The 23,917-nt window shown below is 35.9% G+C and overlaps 2 protein-coding genes across 6 annotated transcripts; both read right to left on the bottom strand.

Moving 5' to 3' along the window:
- Positions 1-228: 228 nt before the first annotated feature.
- Positions 229-17,342, bottom strand: LOC122041780 (N-acetylglucosaminyl-phosphatidylinositol biosynthetic protein gpi1-like). Of its 5 annotated transcripts, none has more exons than XM_042601577.1 (10): positions 16,752-17,339; positions 16,421-16,676; positions 13,685-14,056; positions 13,445-13,585; positions 13,239-13,342; positions 12,930-13,151; positions 12,353-12,850; positions 1,474-1,883; positions 670-763; positions 229-600 (listed from the first exon to the last, which is right to left on the bottom strand). In XM_042601577.1, exons 2-10 carry the CDS (start codon positions 16,601-16,603, stop codon positions 489-491), a joined length of 2,136 nt encoding a protein of 711 aa, XP_042457511.1. In that variant the 5' UTR covers positions 16,604-16,676; positions 16,752-17,339; the 3' UTR covers positions 229-488. The 5 variants fall into 5 exon arrangements, with proteins under 5 accessions (XP_042457511.1, XP_042457512.1, XP_042457510.1 ...); XM_042601578.1 differs by having other exon boundaries at positions 229-608; positions 16,421-16,610; XM_042601576.1 differs by having other exon boundaries at positions 16,421-16,610; positions 16,752-17,337.
- A 581-nt stretch (positions 17,343-17,923) lies between these two features.
- LOC122041779 (shaggy-related protein kinase alpha-like) lies at positions 17,924-21,978 on the bottom strand. Its single transcript, XM_042601575.1, has 13 exons — positions 21,729-21,978; positions 20,746-20,908; positions 20,536-20,628; positions 20,347-20,406; positions 19,931-20,203; positions 19,657-19,731; positions 19,193-19,249; positions 18,965-19,105; positions 18,838-18,888; positions 18,659-18,754; positions 18,472-18,555; positions 18,286-18,391; positions 17,924-18,190 (listed from the first exon to the last, which is right to left on the bottom strand). The coding sequence occupies exons 2-13, from the start codon at positions 20,851-20,853 to the stop codon at positions 18,108-18,110; spliced, it is 1,227 nt and encodes a 408-aa protein (XP_042457509.1). The 5' UTR covers positions 20,854-20,908; positions 21,729-21,978; the 3' UTR covers positions 17,924-18,107.
- Between the last annotated feature and the right edge of the window lie 1,939 nt (positions 21,979-23,917).

The raw sequence follows: 23,917 nt of genomic DNA, 5'->3' as shown, positions 1-23,917 counted from the left end.
AAGTTGAATCTATGATTTATCTCCACATAACCTGAGGACAGACTCTGATGGACACCTTGCCTTTTGCTACAATATTCTTATCATGTAACATTTAGAAACTATATATATCTAGAGACAAAAGGATCTGCATTAGACAGATCACAAGAGTGTGATTAACTTACAACATTTTGACATATCTAAATGTAAACGAAAAGACATTGTACATGGGTTCATTTCGACACCATATCATATCAAATAACACAATTAGCATATCGTAACCAAGACAACCACATGCTAATGATATCAAACTCTGATGTTAAAATTCAGCTACAAAGGAAACACATTGTCAAGAGCAAAGACATTGGTAAGCAGTTCAGTGTAAAAAAACAACAAAGGAAATATCAAAGACTAGTCTAAAAGAATAAATAAATATTCGATCGATGGCAGAACCCGACACGTTTTGGTTGTAGCAAGATTCGTTATGTTGCTGATTTTTTGAGGTTGAAATATCACAATCTACATGAAAGGACTGCAGTGTAGCATAGCTTCCAATATTCCTTGCAGGTAATTTGCATCCAGGGCATTGTAGAAGGCAAACGAGTACCTAATGTCGATGGGAATCTGCAGGACTATCCAAACTCTTTCAGTCCAGTGCAACAATTTGTTCGAGACTATTAGGAAGCACGTCACCTTTGACCGCTGAGAAGTCCATGTGCCAGCGATGTAAAAAAGGATGGAGTAACCCCATTGAATACACCAATGTAGCAAGGTAGAATAACTTGTCCTGAAACATATTTGCATCAAAATTAGGACTTAATAGTCAACCCCATAAAGATGGGAGTAATACTGATCATATTCAAGTAGGAACTTTATATCATACCAACTGCATTCCATCATTATTTGCAATGAGAACAAGTACTCGCAAGCTCGAATGAAAATCATTCACAATTATTTCTAATGATGGCACACAACTAGTTTAATGTGGCTCAGTTCACGTCCTACTATGACCAACTAACAAGTGTCAGTATCTGGACAAAACATTTCTAGTAATAGGTTGATTTTAGTCCTCCCCCATTTACTCCAAGTTTTTTATGGGACACTAGTAATTTAAATTTTAGCAATAACAGAGAAAATTGTTCAATGCTTGGCACAGACACAATTTCATATGAAATACTTAAAAGTTGTTCCCCTGCAGATATACTCCACATAAAATTATTAGTCCATATACTATTGGCTTGATGGCCCAAATTATTTGGGAAAAAAATGAAGGAAAGAGATTGTATGGAAAAATAAATGCATAAAGCAGGTCTACAATTCGTTGTGATAATTAGACACGATCAATTTGTGCTCAACAGTTTCTTGTGTTGTTAGATTGTTGTATACTTGACACAAAATAGACACCTGAAAATGTAAAACTATAGGCAGATTAGTGATCATCCATATTTTGCCACAGAATACAGACAAATGACAGCTGAAAATTTTGGTTCTTGTTACCTATTGTAGCATAATTACAGCAAAGTTGTGAAACTAAAAAGCCCGATTCCCCACCACCAAAGCTATCACCCTGCCTTCCATCGAAACAAGGCTGTGAATAAAATTCATCAGTAATTCCATTACCAAAATCTAAGACTTCAAACCATATTCCAGAGGGAAACTTCCTTCTACTCATGATCCAAATCCACACCTCGGCATAGGGAGTAGCGTGAAGCATTGAAATAATAATCTCAAATATAATGGACAGGAAAATAATGGTTGTTATCAAACTGGTGAGGAAAATGTAGAAGACAGAAGTGGTTGGAATAAGCAACAGAAGCGGTGTAAACAAAAGAGAACCAACAACATGTTGCTCAACCGTGTAGTCATAACTATCCAAGCGTTGTCGAAGCGGATTGCGCTTCTGTCCACTGTCAGTATAGAAAAATGAACAGTTCACAAAAAAAATATAAATGAAATTATAGGGACAGAAATAACCACTATGAAAACTGAACAAAAATGTGGTCTACATTGTAAATCTATACACGAAACTAGAAATTTTCAACAGATAGAGCTGATTAGTTAAATATATCAAAAGTAGAAAGTTAGTTAACGTTAGACATGTATGTATCCATTAGTTAAGAAATGGCATACATCCAAGAGGAAGAGATTACTGACATATATAATCGGGCTAAGTTTCATTGGAGGGTGTGTCATAGCTAACATCAATGGTTGCTGGTAGATGTTGTAGAAGTTTGGGGCAACACGGTGGAGATGATTCCATGTGGCTAGATCGAAGAAAGGTTGTAATGGGAAGTGCCGACAAGGAGGGCACTGCCTTTGTTGTACATGGTTTAGTTTGTTAATGATCTGGTGGAGGCATTGGAAGGTGTAGATGATTTTGGATGATGTAGTCACATGATGCATGGACTCAATCTATACTTAAAAGGCCAAGGGAGGTGCTACTGCAAGGAGTAAGGAGCAAAACATTGTTAAGATGAATAAAATTGTGAAACCGACCAAACTAAAGCATCCATCTTAATAATCCTTGCTCTTCGAACAGGAAAGAACAAGACACAGAAGAAGAAAATGTTGGATCGTGAAACGTCGATAGAGGGGGGGGGGTGAATATCGATTCGAAAAAATCGCGTTAATAAGAGTTAAGCACAGCGGAATAATAATAAAAAAACTTAGGCAAACTGAATAAGGTGTTTTTTACTTCGTTCGGAGCCTGTGACGACTCCTACTCGAAGGCCCGTACTCCTTGAGTACTTTCGTTGGGCAATTCACTAACAATTCGAAATACTATTACAAATGCTAATGGAAATAAAGTAATACCGACAAGAAAATTAACCAAAGAAGAAGGAGCACTTTCGGAGCTTTGTTAGCGTCACATGAGCGTAGAGCAAAGCAAGCAAGAGTTCTCGTTGTTTTGAAGCTCCACCCAGGGCTTCTTTTATATCGCCCGGCGCTGGATCCCTTCCGGCGTGGCGCAGTCTAATCGGCGAACTCCACGTGGCGACGACTCGGCTGGATAAAATTCACCTCCGGATCCCATCCGGGCGCCGGACCTCCTATTTCCAAACTTCCTGCAAAACGAGTTAGTCCGAGGCAAATATATTTTCTGCAAAAGATTGTTAGCACAACTAAAGTAATATGATTTAACAAGAAAAGAGTATGACTTAGATTCCGTCTTTCCGAGACCGAATCTAGTCACGATCTCGACTTAGATATTCAAATGGATCTAAGCCGGATCAACGCCTAATGTTCCCTTCCGAGGAACGCGTCCCTCCCCTCCCGTGACTTACCTCACTTACCGCCAGAGGCGACCATGAAGGGCAGTCATGATCCTATTGCCAGACATCCGGTCGGCCCGTCGACTGAGCTGGGCTTCGTGCCAAACATTAGGTCAGTCCTTCAACCTAACAACCTATTTGTCATTCATCAAAACCGTTAAATCGTTAGTGCTAATCGCACCAACAATCTCCCTTCATGAATGACAACCTGGTTAAGTTAGTGAAGACATTTGCAAGAAAAAAACAGATAACATCATTATGTGGAGGTTTTTAAGTTAGTTTGTATTTTCAATTGGTTTGGCTAACTTAACCCACCTAACCCTCCCCCTTTGACATTCATCAAAAATAAGCATGTTTAAAGTAATTAAAAATATAGACTTCAGACAAAGTAAGGAATCATGTCAAGTTAATCTGGGGGAGTTAAACTTAGTAATTTATCTTAGTAATTCAACTTTCAAGACTTAAGTACATAAAAGACTTGATTTTTTAAAGCTAGTTTTCAAAAATAGGTGTATATAAAAAAAATTCAGATTTAAAGGCTAAGTTTTGTGAAAAATAGCTAATTTTTCAAGTATAGCTTCTAAGGTTAAGGTTTAAGAATAAGTTCTAAATTTCAAATTTTTTTTTTTTTTTTTAAAACAGGTTTCAACTCTTTTCAAACATAAGCAAAATTTCAAAACTAAGTTTTAAAATATATTTCAAGATTGATTGAAGTTTAATTTTCAACACTAAGTTTGTAAAAGATTAAAAATTTTAAAAAGACTTAGTTTATAAACTTACGCTTAGTTTACAAAAATTAATTTTTGTAGAATTAAGTAGAATTAAGTAAAGTCAAATTCTCAGAACTAGATTTTTAAATTCAATTTTCAAAACTACGTTAAATCTAATTTTGAAATTCAATAACTTAGTTTTCAAAAATAGGTTTAAGAAATTTTTAATAAAAATGTTTTGAAAAATCGAAAAAAATTTTAATTGATTCCTCCCCCTGGACCTGACATCAAATCAAATGTCTAACCAGTTAGTTACTGACTGACTTATCAAAAGATAGCAGCTTTCACTTGGTTAGTCAAGTTAAGGTCAATCTTAACTTGATTAATATATATTTTATTTTTAACGCCCAGACTTATGTCGATGCACTGAAATAAGCATCTTAAGTATTAGGCAAGTGGCCTATGCATCTCACCCCATTCTATTGTTCGGCAAACACAAGCAAGGTAAGCCTAGGGTTTTGATGAGATGCTCAAAGCTAGTCCTATGGGTGCATGTTCTCTAAGGATTTTGAACTAGTCTCAGGCTAAAAGTTTATTTAAAAATCTAAAAATTGGAAGGTTTTAAAAACTGACACATGTTTGAACCTATAAGTTGAAAGCAATAATTTTGAAAGTATTTTGAAATTCGAAATTCCTAGTCTATTAGGCACATTCCTAGTTTTCTACGTAAATGGCTAAATTCATTTTCAGGGAGTGGTTTAGTGAATATGTCAGCTAAGTTTGACTTGGACTCAACGTATTTGAGCTCAATGTCACCCTTAGTAACATGATCCCTGATAAAGTGGTGCCTGATTTCAATGTGTTTGGTTCTTGAATGATGCACTGGATTTTTTGTTAAATTTATTGAGCTAATATTGTCAATTAAGACTTTTACATTTGTGATTTTTAAGTTAAAATCTTTTAAGGTGTGCATCATCCATAATAATTAGGCTACACATTCTCCTATAGCTATGTATTCTGACTCAGTTGTAGATAGTGCAACGCAATGTTGCTTTCTACTAAACCAGCTAACAAGTGATGGGCCTAGTAGTTGACATCCACCACTTGTGCTTTTGCGGTCTAATTTGCACCCAGCATAATCTGAGTCAGAATATCCTATTAATTCAAACTCACTGGTCCTAGGATATCAGATTCCTACGTTTGTTGTTCCCTTAAGATATCTAAAAATCCTTTTGACTTGAGTCAAATGAGATTCTTTAGCACAGGTTTGGTATCTTGCACACATACTAACTGCAAATAAGATATCAGGTCGGCTTGCAGTTAGGTAGAGTAGACTGCCTATTGCACTTCTATAGTACTTTAGATCTACTGGTTTTCCATTTGAGTCATTGTCTAAGATTGTGTTTATTGCCATGGGTGTTTTTATTTCTTTTGTATTTTCCATTCTGAATTTTTTAAGTAATTCTTTAGTGTATTTGTATTGATAAATGTAATTTCCTTCATTTGTTTGTTTGATTTGTAATCCTAGGAAATAGGTCAATTTTCCTACTAAGCTCATTTCAAATTCTTGTTCCATTAGATTAATAAATTCTTCTAAAAAGTCTGAGTTAGTTGAACCAAATATTATATCATCTACATATATTTGTGCTATAAATATGTCGTTATTTAGTAATTTAACAAACAAGGTTGGATCGATTTGACCTTGGTTGAATCCTTTGGATGTTAAGTAAGATGTTAGCCTTTCATACCATGCCCTGGGTGTTTGTTTAAGTTCATATAATGCTTTCTTCAACTTAAAGACATAATCAGGGTGTTCTATATTTTCAAACCCAGGAGGTTGACTTACATACACTTCTTCTTTTATTAGTCCATTGAGAAAGGCTGACTTAACATCCATTTGATATAGTCTGAATCCCTTATGAGCTGCATAACTTAGTAACATTCTAATGTATTCTAGTCTGGCTACTAGGGCATAGGTCTCATCGTAGTCAAGTCCTTCAACTTGACTGAACCCTTTGGCAACTAGCCTAGCCTTATTCCTAGTAATTTCCCCAGTTTCACTTAATTTGTTTCTAAATACCCATTTTGTTTCTATTACTTTCTTATCTTTAGGTGGTGGCACTAGATCCCAAACTTCATTACGCTCAAATTGAGCTAGTTCTTCTTGCATAGCGATGATCCAGCTACAGTTTTGGGTTCAATTTTTGAAATCAGGGAGATTTGACTCAGGTTCCTAAAAGATGATCTGGTTTGAACCCTTAGGTCTGGGTCACCAATTATTTGATCAGTTGGATGATTAGGATTTACTCTTATAGTTCTAGGGGGTTCATTTTCTTGAGTGTGTTCATCTTCTTCATAGTCTAGGGATTGATTGGTTTCTTCAGAATTATTAATTTCAGTAGGTTGAAGTTGAGTTTGTCCTTGGATTTCTTCAAATTTTACATTTGTGGTTTCCTCGATTTTTAGCGTAATTTTATTATATATTCAGTAACCCCTACTGTTTAGAAAATATCCTACAAAATTTCCATTTTCTACTTTAGAGGTGAATTTTCCTAAATGTTCTCTAGTATTTAGGATGAAGGCTGGACACCCAAATACTTTAAAATATTTTATGTTAGGTTGTTTGTTATAAAATATTTCAAAGAAGGTTTTATTATGTCTTTTATTTAATGTTGTTCTATTTTGCACATAGCAGGCTGTGCTAACATCATTTAACATAGTTCTAGAGGCTTCTAGTAAGGTTCTATTTTTTCTTTCTACAATTCCATTTTGTTGGGGGGTTTTAGGACATGAAAATTCGTGATGGTAGCCATTTTCAAGACAGAATTTGTTAAAATTATGATTTTTAAATTCTCCCCCATTGTCACTCCTAATTCTTTTAATTTTAAGATCTTTTTCATTTTCAATTTGTTTGCAAAAGTTTGTAAAGATTTCAAAAGTTTCGTCTTTATGTTTTAAGAATTTTACCCAAGTAAACCTAGAATAATCATCTATTATGACTAAACAGTATAAGTTTCCATTTATGGATTTGACTCCATGGGAGTCAAAAAGATCTAAGTGTAGAAGTTCTAATATTGAGTTGGTTTGTGGCTGATTTATTGGTTTGTGAGTGGATTTAGTTTGTTTACCTTGTTGACAAGCATTACATATGGTTGAATCTATGTTAGGTAATTTTGGTAAGCCTCTCACTAGTCCATTTAATTTGCTTATATTTCTAAAGTTGGTGTGAGACATTCTTCTATGCCATAACCATGTTTCTTCTTTTTGTGTTAAATAACACTTAATGGAAGAAGTGGTTAAGTTGATGGCATAGATGTTGTCTTTTCTAAAACCTTTTAGGCTTATGGTAGGATTATCTAGATGTTTGATTAAACACTCTGTGGATAGAAATTTAACCTTATACCTAGTATCACATAATTGACTTATACTCAGAAGATTATATTTAAAATTTTCAACAAGTAAAACATTTGTAATTATAAAGTCTATTTTTAATTCAATATTACCTATACCAATTACCTTGAGTTTGCTGTTGTTTCCAAAGGCAACTGTTCCTAAGCTTTTGTAAGTGAGTTGAGTGAACTTGGTGTGATTTCCAGTCATATGTTTGGAGCAACCACTGTCCAAAATCCACTTGGTTTCCTACAGTAAGTAGGATTTAAAGTTAGTCTTTTTATTTTTGAGCAGGCATTATTTAAGTTAATTTTAAGTTTAAAATTAAAGTTTTGACATTAATTTTTAAGTTTGAAATTAAAATTTTGAAATTAATTTTTAAGTTTGAAATTGAAATTTTGAAATTAATTTTTAAGTTTAAAATTAAAATTTTGAAATTAATTTTTAAGTTTGAAATTGAAATTTTGAAATTAATTTTTAAGTTTGAAATTAAAATTTTAAAATTAATTTTTAAGTTTAAAAATTAAAATTTTGAAATTAATTTTTAAGTTTAAAATTAAAATTTTGAAATTAATTTTTAAGTTTGAAATTGAAATTTTGAAATTAATTTTTAAGTTTGAAATTAAAATTTTAAAATTAATTTTTAAGTTTAAAATTAAAATTTTGAAATTAATTTTTAAGTTTGAAATTGAAATTTTGAAATTAATTTTTAAGTTTAAAATTAAAATTTTGAAATTAATTTTTAAGTTTCAAATTAAAATTTTGAAATTAATTTTTAAGTTTGAAATTAAAATTTTAAAATTAATTTTTAAGTTTGAAATTAAAATTTTAAAATTAATTTTTAAGTTTAAAATTAAAATTTTGAAATTAATTTTTAAGTTTGAAATTAAAATTTTGAAATTAATTTTAATTAAACAAATTTAAGCCTTATTCATCTCACCCGATCTATATTATCAATCAGGGAATCCTATGATTTTGTGAGATGAAATTGGATTTTTAATTATGGAGTTTTGGTTTAACTTGTGTTAGATTCAGATTTAGCTTTAGTCTCCACAAATAGGCAATTTTCGGATAAACTTCTAAGCTTGGTGAGTCACATGGACGTCATTAGTAGTAACCAACCTTTCGAGGTTTTCCGAATAGTCCTATCCACGGAGCTTAGTACTAAATCTTGGTCTAACTGGTTAGGATTCATTTAAGGGTAGCTTCGGTCAATTCCACTTGGCCAAATGCACCAGATCGAAACCATATCTTTCTAGACATGCGATGCCCAAGCTTCCCTAACGTACTATCACCAAAAACTTCACCAGTACCATGATTCAAGTTAAACTTGGTCTCTTTTTAACTAATCCTAATTACCCTGTCGGGTTAGTTAATTTTGGAGGTGCCAGCTATTCTGGAGCCTCCCCCTGAATTATTGACCTTTAATTTAAATTTTCGTTTTAGGTTTGTGTCTGTTTCTTTTATAGTTATAATTAACTTGGTGATAGTTTATATTTTGTTGAGTTTTAAATTTTGAATTTTTCGATTTAGGTTTGTATTTTGGTTTTTTTATTTGGTTTAATCGAGTTTATATAATATACTTTTTCTTTAGGTATATAATATTGATTAAGTCCTACTTGCGTGGTCAGACACGCTTTTGGAACCCAAGCTTGATTAGTTGATTTGTATTGAGTTATTAATGACTTAAAAGTTTTATTTGAGTTCGACTTGTATCCGAGTCCGGTTTTATTATAACATGCTTTTTGATTGTTCAGAATTAAGTCAAGATTTTTTGATCTTGTTGTAAATTTTTCTAGCATTTCTTTTAAATTGTTAATATCATTTTTTTAATGATAAATTCTCCTCCTCAAGTGTTAGATCTTGAGTTGAATTTGAATTTTTGATTTGTTCCTTGAGGTTTTGATTTTCCTCAAGAAGTGATTTATTTTCATTTTCTATTTTAATTAATTTACTATTTAAACAGGAAATAATTCTAAAAAATTTTTTGTTTAAATTAAAATATACCTCATTCGGGCCTTCGGAAACGAGTACGGACTCGTGGCTTGTTTCGGGTTCAGACCCATCTTCATCTTCCGACTCGTCTTCTGTTTCAGCTTCGCGAGCCATCAGTGCGAGGTGGCTCTGATGTTTCTGCTCTTCTTCCTCCGATTCGTCCGAGGAGTCGTCCCACGTTGCTTTGAGGGCCTTCTTTTTGGTTGGTTCGGTTTGTCGAACTTCAGTTTTGGCCATTCGTTCTTGTAGTGTCCCTTTTTATTGCAGCTGAATTCTTTTGTTCCGAGGGAGAACCGATCTTTTGAAGGTTCTTCTTTTGAAGCTCCTTTTTCTCCTGGTGAACATTTTTCTTACCAAGTTCACCAGGTGTTCTTCGTCTTCGGAGTCTTGGTCGGAATCTTCTTCATATTCAGGCTTGCTCTTCTTTTCTTTGGAGGAACCTGCAAATAAAGCTATACCTTTCTCGGCTCCAGCATTAGTTTGTTCATGTAATTCTAATTCACAGAAAAGCTCGTCTAGTTTTAACTTAGAAAGATTTTTAGAAATTTTGTAGGCATCTACGATTGATGCCCACAAACTATTACGTGGAAAAGCATTTAATGCGTACCTTATTAAGTCTCTATTTTCCATCTGGTGGCCTATCGCATGAAGCCCGTTGAGGATGTCCTTGATCCTCGCGTGGAGCTGATTCGCCGTTTCACCTTCCTGCATTTTTATATTAAGAATTTTATTTAAAAGCAGGTCTCGTTTTATTACCTTGGCGTCGCTCGATCAATTTGTCCCACAACTCTTTAGCGTTTTGTGTGGACCGACTCTTAAGTTCTTCTCTTGTTAATCCACCGTAGAGTGTTGATCGCTTTATTTTCTGTTTATGCCTTTTTCTTCAAATCATTGTCCGTTCTTCAGGATCCATATATTCTCGGAGCTGTCCACTGGAATTTTATAGGGTCTCGTAACGCTCATCCACTGTGAAGTCTGTTTTGAGGTAAACCTCCATGCGCTTCTTCCAATACGGAAAATCGTCCCCGTTAAAGAGTGGAGGTCGACTGGCTGAATCCTTCAGGCTGAGACATTTTAGTCCTGTACATAAGAAAGAAAAGAAAAACAAAAATCCCAAGACTTGGTCTTGGATTAGTAGTGCGGAAGAAGAAAAATAATAGAAGTATCTAAATTGGTGTTGCACCAATTTAGATTTAATTGCAACGAAAAAAAAATTCAAAACAGGTAATAATACCAGTTTGAAATTAAACGTAAAACTGAAAACCGAAAAAAAAATTAATTTTTCACCCCCTGTCTGATTGGTGGTTGCACCAAATCAGAGTGGTACCTGCTCTGATACCACTTGTTGGATCGTGAAACGTCGATAGAGGGGGGGTGAATATCGATTCGAAAAAATCGCGTTAATAAGAGTTAAGCGCAGCGGAATAATAATAAAAACACTTAGGCAAACTGAACAAGGTGTTTTTTACTTCGTTCGGAGCCTGTGACGACTCTTACTCGAAGGCCCGTACTCCTTGAGTACTTTCGTTGGGCAATTCACTAGCAATTCGAAATACTATTACAAATTAAGGTACAGAAATGCTAATGGAAATAAAGTAATACCGACAAGAAAATTAACCAAAGAAGAAGGAGCACTTTGTCGGAGCTTTGTTAGCGTCGTAGGAGCGTAGAGCAGCAGAGCAAGCAGTCGAAGAGTTCTCAGTTGTTTTTGAAGCTCCACCCCTGGGGCTTCTTTTATATGCTGCTCCGGGCGCCTGGATCCCTTCCGGGTGCCCTGGTGCGACGTGGCAGGTCTAATCAGCGAACTCCACGTGGCGACGACTCGGCCTGGATAAAATTCACCTCCGGGCGCCCGGATCCCTTTCAGGCGCTCCTATTTCCAGAAACTTCCTTTCCTGCAAAACAGAGTTAGTCCGAGGCAAATATATTTTCTGCAAAACATATTGTTAGCACAACTAAAGTAATATGATTTAACAAGAAAAGAGTATGACTTAGATTCCGTCTTTCCGAGGCCGGAATCTAGTCACGATCTCGACTTAGATATCCGAAATGGATCTAAGCCGGATCAACGCCTAATGTTCCCTTCCTGGGAACGCGTCCTCGCAGTCACTCCCCTCCAGTGACTTACCTCACTTACCTGCCAGACGTCCGGTCAGCCCGTCGACCCGTCTGGACTTCGTGCCAGCTATCTGGTCAGCCCGTCGACCTAGCTGGGCTTCGTGCCTAAGTGTCCGGTCAGCCCGTCGACCCGCTTGGACTTCGTGCCAGCTATCCGGTCAGCCCGTCGACCTAGCTGGGCTTCGTGCCAGACATCCGGTCAGCCCGTCGACCTGTCTGGACTTATCCTGCACACTCGATCAGAGTGTTAGATCAAAAATAAACCTAACTTAACCTATTTGTCATTCATCAAAACCTGGGTTAAATCGTTAGTGCTAACCGCACCAACAGAAAAGACTGCCATTTGGAGGGATAAATGTGAAGACTCAATTACTGGGTCACACATGCTATCCTCCTTTTTTTTCTTTCTTTCTTTGCATACTAGAAATCTGACTTGAAGCTTTAGGTCACCCCACAAAGGCCCCACACTGTCACCGCTAGCCCTACCTGCAGCAAACCAACACAAATATGGGAAGACCTATTCCTTTACAGAAGACTTGTAGAGATCTCCTCATTGCCACCTTGCAGACCGGCACTAGCACCACAAAGGTTTTGTCACTGCTAAATCCATCAGACATTTGTGACCACCAACGAGAGAACTTCTTCCTTCTCCCCCATCTATTTCATTGCCATGGGCTAACTAAGCCATCACTACTCCCAACGACTATAATCCTTCCTACTAGTGGCCACTGAATTGGTACCACCAGCATATCACAAGCATGTCAATTTCAGAAAACACATGTTCTCTTATAATCCAAAACATTTCTATAATTGTTCAAAGGACAAACTTTAGAAGGTAAGACTATAAATTCAGAATATTAGAAAGCATTTTCAAATTCTGAAAAAAATTACCGGAATAGACGCCATAAAGAAGCTAAAGCCTGAATCTGCTGCGAATAGAGAAAAGATATCATGTGGTGCAGAATACAAATATGAAATGTTGCCAGTTTAAGGATATCAATGCACAAGGCCACTGGTATAGTCAGGCCAAAAACTATCCCCAACAGTGCAAGAACCAAAATATAATACCGCAAAAAAACATCAATAAAGGACCATAGGGTAGAGAAAATTTGAATTGTATTGAGAGAAATTATGCCGATAAACTCCGCTTGCTCATTATTCAGCTTAAAACCAGCTGGGACACCCATTAACCATACAGAACCTGAGCGCAACAGGTCATTAGTTATTTGATGAACAATAACCGAAATCCATGAACAGATAGTTTCAGAATTAGCCAACAATAGGATTCCAAGAACAATCCCCAAGGTAACATCCATCAAAACATTAGACCAAATGAAGTGCTTCCTTAATGCAGCTTTGTGAGAATATTCAACACTCGAGTGGGAAATGCTGAAAAGATATTATCATAAGATAAGAAAAACCTTGAAAAATATATAAAACAAAGGTCAGCTTAAGCATATTTGATTACCTGGTACCGGGAGCTTGAAGAGTAACTGGCCAATACAGAAACTGACAGCTACGAATGTGCACATTCTTGGATGTATGTGTGAATATCTTTGATAATATAAACCAGATGGAACCATGAGTCAAGGGTTTATGTAAGAATTGAAGGAATATGTATATAATTGTGGAGATAGAAGCTACAATTGCAGCCACCATGTGCCATATGATGAATGCCACTCTCAGCATTCTAAATAAGCAGCAGCAAAGTCAGAATGATACAGGAAAGTAAGAATACAGGTTGGGGTTTGTGAAAAATAAATGCAAAGGTTAGTACTTTGACACAAAGAAGATGCCGGTCATGGGACTAAGAGTGTTTTCCACTTGCTCCAAGAATGTTTTGGCAGAATTTGAACAATTGAGTGCCAAAAGAACTGTCTCCTGGAATAAATAAATTGATAATTTTAAAAAATAAACTGAAAAGGAAATAAACAAAAAAATAAAATAAAAATTGTAAAAGGAAAGTAATTCACAAGATCATACAAAATTATCGACTACAGGCTTCTTGTATATTTCCTTCACCCATTTTGGCTTCTTTGACAGCAAATCAATATTCTCAGGAGCATGCCAAGAACTCATAGAGACATGACTTACACCAAAGGTTGGGACTTCATATACTATTATCTGGGATTAACACAAAAAGATAAAATTTTGGGAGATAGAAGATGGCAAATTAAGCACAAATGAACCAACAACAACAGGAGTTTTTCAAGACTTACATACGTGGAAATCAACAGGGGTCACTATATCACCATTGTGATGGACATGATGTAGATATGGAATCTGTTGATTCCTCTTGTACAGGATTCTTTGGGGTTTACATAGCAGCATAAAAATCCAGTTATTGCATCCCAATGAAGACAGGAAGTAAGGTTCTATGAAATTCATGCAATCACAGTGCCATTTTCCATTATTTTGACAAGCTTTCAGTTCTTTATAGCATTCATCATTGAACTGTTTCCTGAAAGGAAGTCCACCATTCTGACTACATACTGGTCTTAATTTACCGCCATCAGTTAAGCAATATCCCAGAAGAGAAAATGTGAAAGACTCCAGTCTTAATGGCATCTTTTGATTGGCAGACACCAAGATTTCCTAAACAAACAAAAAAAACATTCAATTCTAAAAAGAAACTTTTCAAAATATTTTTGCATTCAAACAATAGGTTATCAAATCAAAGTTAATTGTTTTGATCAAATATCAAATCGTAAATTGAAAAGTTCACAAAAAGAATCATAAAATATGTTAAAAAATATTGCTAATTAATTAAAAAATATTTTGATATCTAAACATATGTCACGATAATATAATATTCCATTTGATAGCATAATAGAACAAATGGAATAAGTTGGCAATGATTTTTAACGAGGGACTAAAATATTGTTTGATGCTAGTTGGCCCAGGCAAAACATCTTGTTCCGCCCATCATCTAACATGCAAAACTTATCTGAGAGGGTGAAACTCAATGGAAACTTGAAAAATTGTGTAGCACCAACTGCAATGACAAAGTTTCCACAACTGCAATTTTTCAAGTGGCAATGAAGCTTTGGAACATGTCTAAGTTGACCATGAAGTTTCCCTTACCTATTCGACCTGGTGGAGAAGCTTCCATAATCCATCTGAGACGACAACAAATCTTCCAGAGTCTATTTAAGATGACTACGAAGCTTCTGCGACCTCAAAGACAACGACAAATCTTTTATGAGTTTTTAAGATGACAATGGGACAACCAATCTACTCAAGGCTTTCGCAAGTTGCTCGAGACTCCATGAGCTTCCATAAGAAGACTGGGCAACGAGGTTAAGCCAATTGGGTTTTCTATTCTTTTTCTCCTCTAGTCTTCTCCTTCTTTATCTTCTAACTTTGCTCCAATTCCTTCCTCCTATTGCGTCCGTGTCTTCGGCACCATGTGTTATTACTGTTGGTACGACACTAAAACATCTTATTCCAATCGGGGATCAAATCTTCAGCTCTTAATGAAATTTAAAGCTGATAAGATTTACTTCTTCTGAATCATTCATAGGCATCAAGTTCACATTGGCTAACATCAATTATGTCTATTTTTTTTACCACTATATTTCTATTTTATAATAGAAAATTTATAGTTTTTATCCTTTTATAGTAAATTCAATCTAATTTCTAGTATATTAAGTTCGATTTAATTTCTTATGACCTTTTTATAATAAATTCAATCTAATTTCTAGCATATATTGAGTTTAATTTAATTAGTTTTAATTGGTCAGCTTGAATTTCTTGTTTATGGAATCATATAAAATAATATTTCTGTTGAATCAAATTGTATTGAATTGCATCGTGGCTATTTTCACTTCTTATCCATATGTAAGAATTGTATTGTTTTATATGTGAACCGTATTATATCGCATGATACAAATTGTAAATTGTATAATTCTAGCAACTATCTTAAGTAACCATAAGAAAAATGAACCATAACAATGTGTCTTCTTAAACTACCAGCATACTTTGTAATCAAGTGTAGTAATATTATATCTTCTTGGCAATAATATAACAGTAGATTTTTTATGCAATGTAGGTGACTTAGTTGTAGATGACAATCCACCTTTAAAATAAAACTCATCAAATTAGTAAGTTAGCATAATCATAATAGCTGGGACTTCTGCCTGTTGTTGTATATGAATGATAAGTTTATCCATATTTAGTATTAGACTAAAACCTAAAACTCCAAAATTTAACAAGGGTGACCAAAAGCTATTGGTATAAGAAACTCCAACAAAAATTAAGGATGAGACATCTAGGATAAGTTGCATGGAACTAGCAACCAGGTTTCTTATTCTAGGTTAATCAATTATTGTAGTAATAAATGCAAAGCTAACAAAATAACATGGGTGGTATATCATGTAAAGACTTTCAAGAATAAAATACTTGCAAATTTGGGAAAGTATTAAACAACTATTCCTTCTCCTAAAAAACCTTGTAGTGTTTCTCCTTTAAATATAAAAAAGACAAAGACATACAGAAGGGGGCATTGGAGCAAAAAGAGATATTAGTACACTAGATACTAATCATTAAGTTCCTCAAGAGTTCCAATACTTTGCATTACAAATGATTCAAATATTGAAAGTTAAAACAACTTTTCATCCAGATCTTTTGCAGTCACTAATATCATTGCTGCATCCGGGATGCTAAGTTCAACTGAAGCAATCTTATATCATCATACAAAGAAAGCATATCATTCCCAAACACAATGTGCTGAGAATGTTAGAGAAGCTTCTCGATATGAATGATATCTATCTATATTATGAAAGCACATTGTTCCCAAACAAAATTTTCTTGAGAATGTCAGAAAAACTTCTTAGCATCTGAATTCATTTCAAATATAGAAAAAAATTAATATCACAAAAAACATATAGGAGCATATTCTTTAATGAAATTTGCTCAAACACTCAAGCTGCATTAGTAACACACTGGCAATTCGCTGACCTCAAGATTAGTCTGAAAAGGATGGGTTAAAATTTTAGCTGAAGAAATTGCAGCTGCTATGACAATGTCAATAGAATCAACAGAATCCATAAACCAACCAAAGAGAAACAGGCCAGAACTGGAGGTGGAGGTCAAGAGCTGCTGAGGCCACCATACTCTATAATTTCTTCCTCCCATTTTCATAACCTCACTAGCAAAGTTATATAAAGGATAAGAATGAGGTAATATGAAAGTCAACAAGCAATGGTGCAGCCTGCTGAAAGCAACCGAGCAACAGAAGCATCAATCCATTCGTATGACAAACAAAGATCAAAACTTTAAGTCAACTAACCAAAGGAATGCTCATTTTGCATTGGAGGAGAAGAAGAGGAATTAATAGAAGGTCCACGCTCTGAAAAGAGACTTTGGATACTAGAAGAGTTCCGCACATGGGCAAATCTCCCACTTGCTCTGTCGCCAATACTTGCACAGCAAAAACTAGGAGCCGAGGTAGCTTCTCCTCCTATCGTGTGGTTCCCTTTGGAATCTTAGACGCGAGCAACTGCTGGATCAAATAAGTTGGCAAAAGAGAATTGTTAGGAATAGGAGTGACAGGTTGGTTGTTATCTGCTTGGGTGCCGGATCGAGTCCAATGGGCCGCCGGGGTTTGAGATCGGAGGGGATCTCCTCTACAGCGGACAAGGACGACCGTTCATCGATGTCTATGCTCTTCTTCTTCTTCTTCCTCGATTCGGCTATAGAACGATGTTGGTGGTGCTGGGACTCGATACTCGGGATTGCTCCATTGGAAGCTCGGCTGGTGCTCTCTGGAGATGTTGAGGTGGTCACGCCAACGGCCAACGTAACGTGAGGGTTACATTTGGGCCTGGCCGGCGGACAAGCTACAACATATTTTCAGTTTGACCCCCCCGAGTTTATTTTTCTTTAATTTGATACCTAAACTCATCTACCATCAATATAGCTCATAAACTTGTGTTTTAATCGGTTTATGTTGCGTTTGTACTAGAGGTGCAAATAAATATATCGAGCTTTTCGAATTGACTCTGAAAAATATTTAATTTGTATTTAAAATTCGAACAACTCGAGTTAAACTCGAGCTTGAATTTCATTTTGAATCGAACATGAGAGTCATAATCATTTATATTTTCAAGTTTTGAATTGAATATGTTTTGTCCCCAATTTGAATTGGGAAAGAGATCAGGCAACATTGGGCGGATAATGGTGCTCAAACGAGACACTTGGTTTGCACCGATCAGAGAGGACAGGGAGATCTGCTGACATCAAGGAGCTCAAATATATTTTGGGTAAATAGGTGGTAAGATTGGTTACTTGAAAATCCCTGTATCCTAATATAACTCATCCTCTTACTTCCACAATCAGTTATTTATGTTTTTTTTTTTGCCACTTGGTTGATGTTGATCCACTAGGATAGGATAGCAGAGATCGAGAGACCATGCCGGCAAGAATCCTACCGATCTGCCATCGCATACCTTCAACATTAACTTGTGTTAAGGGAACTGGCCCTCAGTAGCATTCATCCACTGGTAAAGAAACAAAGAAGTTTGTAAGTTTTCTATGAAGTTTCACTGCATACACCAGATAATGCCCAAACATTCGATCTGCATAAATCCTGTGTGGGGAAAACAGTATGGGGTTTCATCAGGAGAAACGCACTTAATAGAGTATATCACAGTCCCAAGAAGGTGCATTGCTTCCTTGCATGCTCTGGAATCAACTTGGCTACGATTTCCACTGGAACACCTTTTAACTCTGTTTATCATCAAAGATCCACAAAACATTATGTTTTTTGAGAGAACAAGATGAACAAGTAGTGTAAGAATAATCTTCCAAGCATGCAGACTCACCATGCGGCTTGAAGTTAAAGAGAGGAGGTAGATACCGGCTGCTATTTGGTAATCGAGCATTTGGATCTCGAAGTTCATTAAAGAATGGGTGGATCAATGCTTCCAACTGCATGAGTAGCAATTAAATACATGGATTTGCAAATAGGGCCCTCTGCTCAAGTCGATAAATTTCTAGAATATACTCACAGCGGTACTCCTCAACTTTGGCGAATACTGAAGAAGTCGGGAGACAAGATCTACTGCCTCAGGAGGCATTCTTTTATGGAAAATCTGTATATCGAAAAATATTGCTGAAATTGTATGCACAACAGCTAAAGAACAATAAAATATGCAGAATGTGGAAACAACAAGACTAAATATTAACAAGATATACCTTGTGCCATGGATGAGCTTTCATCTGGGGAAATTTGAACTTCGTGTATTTGGGATTCATGCATTTAATTTCTTCTCTTGTTGGAGTACCCAAAATCTTGACCGAGTGAAACAGAAGGATTAAAACAAATGATACTAGAAATGGCGATAATTTAGGTTTAGGAGAAAAGAAAGAGGTACCTTGATAATTTCTACAAGCTGATTAACTCCACTATCTCCAGGAAAAAGTGGCTGTTGATGACTCCAAAAATAAATTATTAGCATGAATGAGTTCTGTTAAAAGAAAATTATAGTGTAAGAAGTTTACCTGTCCAAGGAGGAGTTCAGCAAGAACACAACCAGCTGACCATATGTCAATAGCTGTTGTATACTCTGTCGCACCAAAAATGAGCTCAGGGGCTCGGTAATATCTAGAACATATATAGGATATATTTGGTTCCCCTTTAACCTGTTTAGCACAAAAAAAAAAATCTAAATTTAGGCAAAGCCAACGCAGGTAGCATCTATAGCACACAATTAAGGGATGAAGACATACCAAGACTTTCGCACTTCCAAAGTCGCATATTTTCAACTGATGTGTGTGCGGGTTGACCTGTTACAGAATGTAATGTTAGTAGTTTTACCATGAAAGTATCTAATACAAGTTAGATTTTTCAACTAAACAACCTGTACATACATATATGATTTAGTGCATGTCCATATATCAAATGTGATGTAGGTGCATGTAGAACATTGCATGTCAAACGAGTATGCAACTGTGAATAACATTCATCAATAACGAGTGGCACAAATAGATATAGACTTCAAAGAAATCTACTACAGTTGAAAAAGTAAAAGCATTTTGCGCGCGTACATCTGACATTACTTGTTTGACCAGTGGATGGACAAAAAAACAAGGCTCTTATGTTTATTACTCATACACTGACACAAGTATGAAGTAACAACATCAAGACGAAAAAAGAAAAACCTATTTTCCAAATGAAAAGTTGAACAACATACCAAAAGATTTTGTGGTTTGATGTCTCTGTGGCAAACTCCAATGCCACCATGCATATAGGCCAATGCTCTACAAATCTGTGGATACCAAAGAAAATCAGCATTTATGCTTTTTGAAATTATCTATATTTGTTCTTTCATTAGTAACAAATAATTAGGTGCCAATTGGTAGTTATCCAGCATGCAACATACTTGTCATAATAAGCAGAAAGCTAATTGTCAAACCATCACAAACTTGCAATGAACTCTCACAACTCAATATAAGTTTAGGGTTTACCTGATACATATAAAGCTTCACATATATCAATGGCGCGCGCTGATTCATCTTGTTGTAGTGTTGAATTACTCGATGAACAGTCTCAGGCACATACTCAAGAACCAAGTTAAGATATGGTTCTTCTTTTACAGTTGTTGAAAAGAAACAGTGCTTCAAGCACACAACATTTGGATGGTCAAGAAGCCGCATAGTTTGCAATTCACGGTTCTTATACCTCTTGTCTTGGAGAACCTTTTTTATAGCTACTGTCTCCCCTGTCTCAAGAGATTTAGCCTAGCAGGAAAGTCACAAGAAAAAGATTATACAAAAACTGGAGAGAAAAACAAATCTCTATGCTGAAGGATAAGCACCAAACACAAATTCAACACTCAGGGACTATGTTCTACCATACTATTAAATGGGTCTGCTGAAGTTACCTGGAATACAACTCCAAATGATCCATGCCCTATTACACGCTCAGCCATGTAACTTATAGTCTGCCAGGCATTTAAGTATTGGCAACTGATAAATTAAGTGCAAACCAACAACTGTAGAAAAACCACTAGGAATTGACCTAATTGTCAAGTTATTTATGCCATTTCAAAGCATTAATACTTACAGCTTACCTGTTTTGGCTGGCCATTTCTGCCACCAATAGTTGTCACAATTATATGACCCGTCTCTGTCTCATTGCCATCAATTACAGTAGCTTCCACTTCCTAAATTAAAGTATAATCACTGTCAGGTATGAAAATGTGTCTATCAATAACTACGGTGTATTGTCATTCTATTAGGAAGGAATCTGGTTATACTCATTAGAAAATGCATGCACTTACTTTATCATCTCTTATGTGCATATCATTCATTTCATCTGGCAACCTATCAACAGAAAGACTACTACCACCAGCATTGTTTGGCCCCGATGTGGGTGCCATAGAAGCCATCTGGTATGAACCTTGTCCAGTCCTTCATAAAGAAAAAGATCCTAAGAGTGCATACCTGCCCAAAAAGGAGGGTTTCAACATGATGGTTGTTTCAAGAAAAAAACAAGAGAAATTCATGCAATTGTCAAAATTGTGCAAACACATGAGAATAAATCAACAGAGCACATGAAGATGCAGTTCCAAAACACAGGGATGTGAATTAAAGCATAAGCTCCCAACCAAAAACTATAATAACATGAAAATCTTATTATTACGAGCCTACTCCTACATGTGCAGATTAATGTCTATGACTATTCTGGCAGTCTCCAAAGACATTTTTGGTCGCCCAAAAATCAAAACCCCACAAGTCCACAACAATCATCCACAAACTGTGCCATGAATAACTCAACTTCATGAAATTAAATACGTAAGCATGCTGATCTCAAACACTTAAACAATTATTGAATCAAACAGAAGGCACCAAAACCTAATTTCAAACAGAAATACACAACAACGCATAAGAATCCTTGTCTAGAACAGTTTCAAATGACATTAAAAGCATAAAACCTTCTTTTTTGCCAAAATATTTCGATGCAAGTAATGAAATCTGAAGTAAAAGGAGTTCAAAATCCAAACTTTGCAAATCCAAGGCTCAAAAGGAAAATTTTTGAGCTCGTAAATCTACTAGATGACAACATATCCTAAAGCACATCCTCCAAACACGAAACCCTATCATTTAGCACCACAAATCGAGGTAATTACAGATAAACACACAAGCACCAACAGAAAGCAAAACACAAAGGTATGCTGTTAAATGCTTTAACAAGAAGATGACAAATTTCCCTAGTGGTCATTCAGAAATCAAAAGAAATAATGACTGGGGACGAAATGCTCACCAGATGCAATCGAGGCCACCCAGTATTTGACAAACAACAACGGAGATGAGATCCCGCTAAGAGATGGAGATAGATCGTCTCATCGATTCCTCCCCTCGCTCTCCTTCTTCTACGGTCCCCTCTTAGGGCTGGAGGAGGGTCGCGAGGACGGTGCGTACGCCGTACGCGAGATCAGGTTCGCCTTTACTCCTTCCCACACGATTTTTTTCCTGACCGCCATTTTCAGCGATATTTTTTTTTTTGTAATTTAGCCCCTGGACTCTTAAGGACAAATCACGAAGGAAATAAAATGGAAAAAAAAACGTTATAAACGAGTTGAGTTTATTTATGAAGACAGGGAAATAATTGTTGGGAAATTTTTACTATTTACTATGTTAGTGTTTTATTAAAAATAAATCTGATCATTTATTAATTAATTTTAATGAAGTTAAAAATAAAATTATATTAATGTCAGTTTTTTATACTAAAAATAATTTTAAAATTTATTAATAATTTTTTCAAATTATTTTTTATATACAGAAATATATATTATCATAGTTCTCTTTAGTCGTACGTATTAAGATTGACAACACCATGAACAAATTTTTTTTTATAAATTATCTTGGGTCAACAAAATTAGAAAGTATATTTTTTCTCAGCTTTTTGTCTAAGATCAAATATAATATCTGTTCTTATCAATTTAGTATCCGATACGAACGTCGTCAAATTTTAGTTTCGTATTGAAAAATATTAGGACAATATAGTTGATTCATATCAAAAGGTGCAAATTCAAGACATCTAAGGTTGTGAAATGAAAATTTTAAAGAAAAAATTCAAATAATGCAAGATTTAAAGTTTGTAGTCTAAGAACGGTATTAAAATTTTATTTTTCTTTTTCATTTCAAAATTAACAATATGGGTGGAATTGATAATGAATGATGTATAAGAAAATGGATAATATAGAGTCGATGAAAGAGTTATAGAGATCTTTTAAAGGTAAAGAGAATGATATATTTTTATATTTTTATGTGATATTGAGTTGATATATTTGAGATTAAAAAAAAAATCATATAATGCTTGAGCCATTAGATAAGCTCATAAGACTTAGACGATCCTAAATCAACGGATGTAGGTATATGGTTTATGCGCATTAAATACTAACTAATATTTTATTACTTGGATTATTTTTTTTTACCTGTCTTAAGTGTAAAGTGTGTAACGTATTAATGGTCAACCTAAAATGGTTGAATATTAACCGATTACCGGTTCAGTCATTAATCGTCAATTGCTAGTGCTAAGGGTGCGCTTGGTTCAAGGTTATCGCTGATAACCTTGGTAGGTTATCAACAAAAACCTTGTTTGGTTTAGGTAACGAGTGATTCCTGGTAATGAGTGATTCCCGCCACGTCAACAATTTGGGAATACAACCAGGAATCAGAAAACCTTGAAAGCCTAAGGTTTTCTACGATTCCAGGGTTATCGTATTATTTTTTCCAAAATTACCCACCTACATCCACGGGAGAAGATGACCCTTCACTGGAGATGATGCCTGCGTCGGAGCAAAATTGCTAGACCAGCAACTTACCCTTTCCTCTCCTCGACTGGCACTCACAGCCTTCGCTGGAGAAATCCCTCGCCTAATCGTCCCAACTTCAACCTTCCCTTCCCTCCACCGCCTCCTCCTTCTCGTTCGCTTCCTTTGGACTCCCTCCTTCAACACCTCGCCAAGGAGACCGCCACCACCCTTCGCCCTCCGTCGAGCAATAAAAATCCCACCTTTCCCTCTTTGTGCCTTGCTGCGACCTCGCCCCATCGCGAGAAATTGCCTCCTGCGCAGGGCGCACGGGCTCGCTGGCGTGAAAGGTGGCGCTCGGTTTCTGTAGGATCCTTGTCTGGGGTTCCTCTCGGCCGCAGGCAAGTCGTTACTAAGATCCCTCGTCGAATGGCCGCTCGTTGACTTCATCACTCTGCTTGAAGCCAGGAAAGATGAGATTTTTGGCGTGGATTGGGTTGGCCTCGTGAAGGCGATCGAAATTCTGAGCAATTGGGAGAAAGCTCTCACGTTGTTTGAATGGGATGCATCCACTTCCCGTGCTGAAGGATCCAGATTAGATGCCCCAGCGATCGAGGTGATGATCAAGGTATTGGGGAGGAGTTCACAGCATTCAATTGCCTCCAAGCTGTTCGACTCTATTCCTAATTTAATAGAA

Source organism: Zingiber officinale, chromosome 2A (assembly GCF_018446385.1).
Source record: "Zingiber officinale cultivar Zhangliang chromosome 2A, Zo_v1.1, whole genome shotgun sequence".
In the NCBI taxonomy this organism is placed as follows: domain Eukaryota; kingdom Viridiplantae; phylum Streptophyta; class Magnoliopsida; order Zingiberales; family Zingiberaceae; genus Zingiber; species Zingiber officinale.
The sequence above is the reverse complement of the archived record's forward strand: the minus strand, read 5'-3'. Positions and strand labels throughout refer to the sequence as shown.

Excerpts from the sequence above, each read along its gene's own strand:
- LOC122041779 (XM_042601575.1), bottom strand. The coding sequence starts at position 20,853 with ATGGCTTCTATGGCACCCACATCGGGGCCAAACAATGCTGGTGGTAGT. Across the intron at positions 20,204-20,346 it reads CATTTGGAGTTGTATTCCAG|GCTAAATCTCTTGAGACAGG; the intron begins GTAACTTCAGCA and ends CTTTCCTGCTAG. Across the intron at positions 18,556-18,658 it reads AAGCTCATCCATGGCACAAG|ATTTTCCATAAAAGAATGCC; the intron begins GTATATCTTGTT and ends TTCGATATACAG.
- LOC122041780 (XM_042601577.1), bottom strand. The coding sequence starts at position 16,603 with ATGAAAATGGGAGGAAGAAATTATAGAGTATGGTGGCCTCAGCAGCTC. Across the intron at positions 1,884-12,352 it reads TCTTTATGGCGTCTATTCCG|TGGACAGAAGCGCAATCCGC; the intron begins GTAATTTTTTTC and ends CTATACTGACAG. Across the intron at positions 601-669 it reads GGACTTCTCAGCGGTCAAAG|ATTCCCATCGACATTAGGTA; the intron begins GTGACGTGCTTC and ends ATAGTCCTGCAG.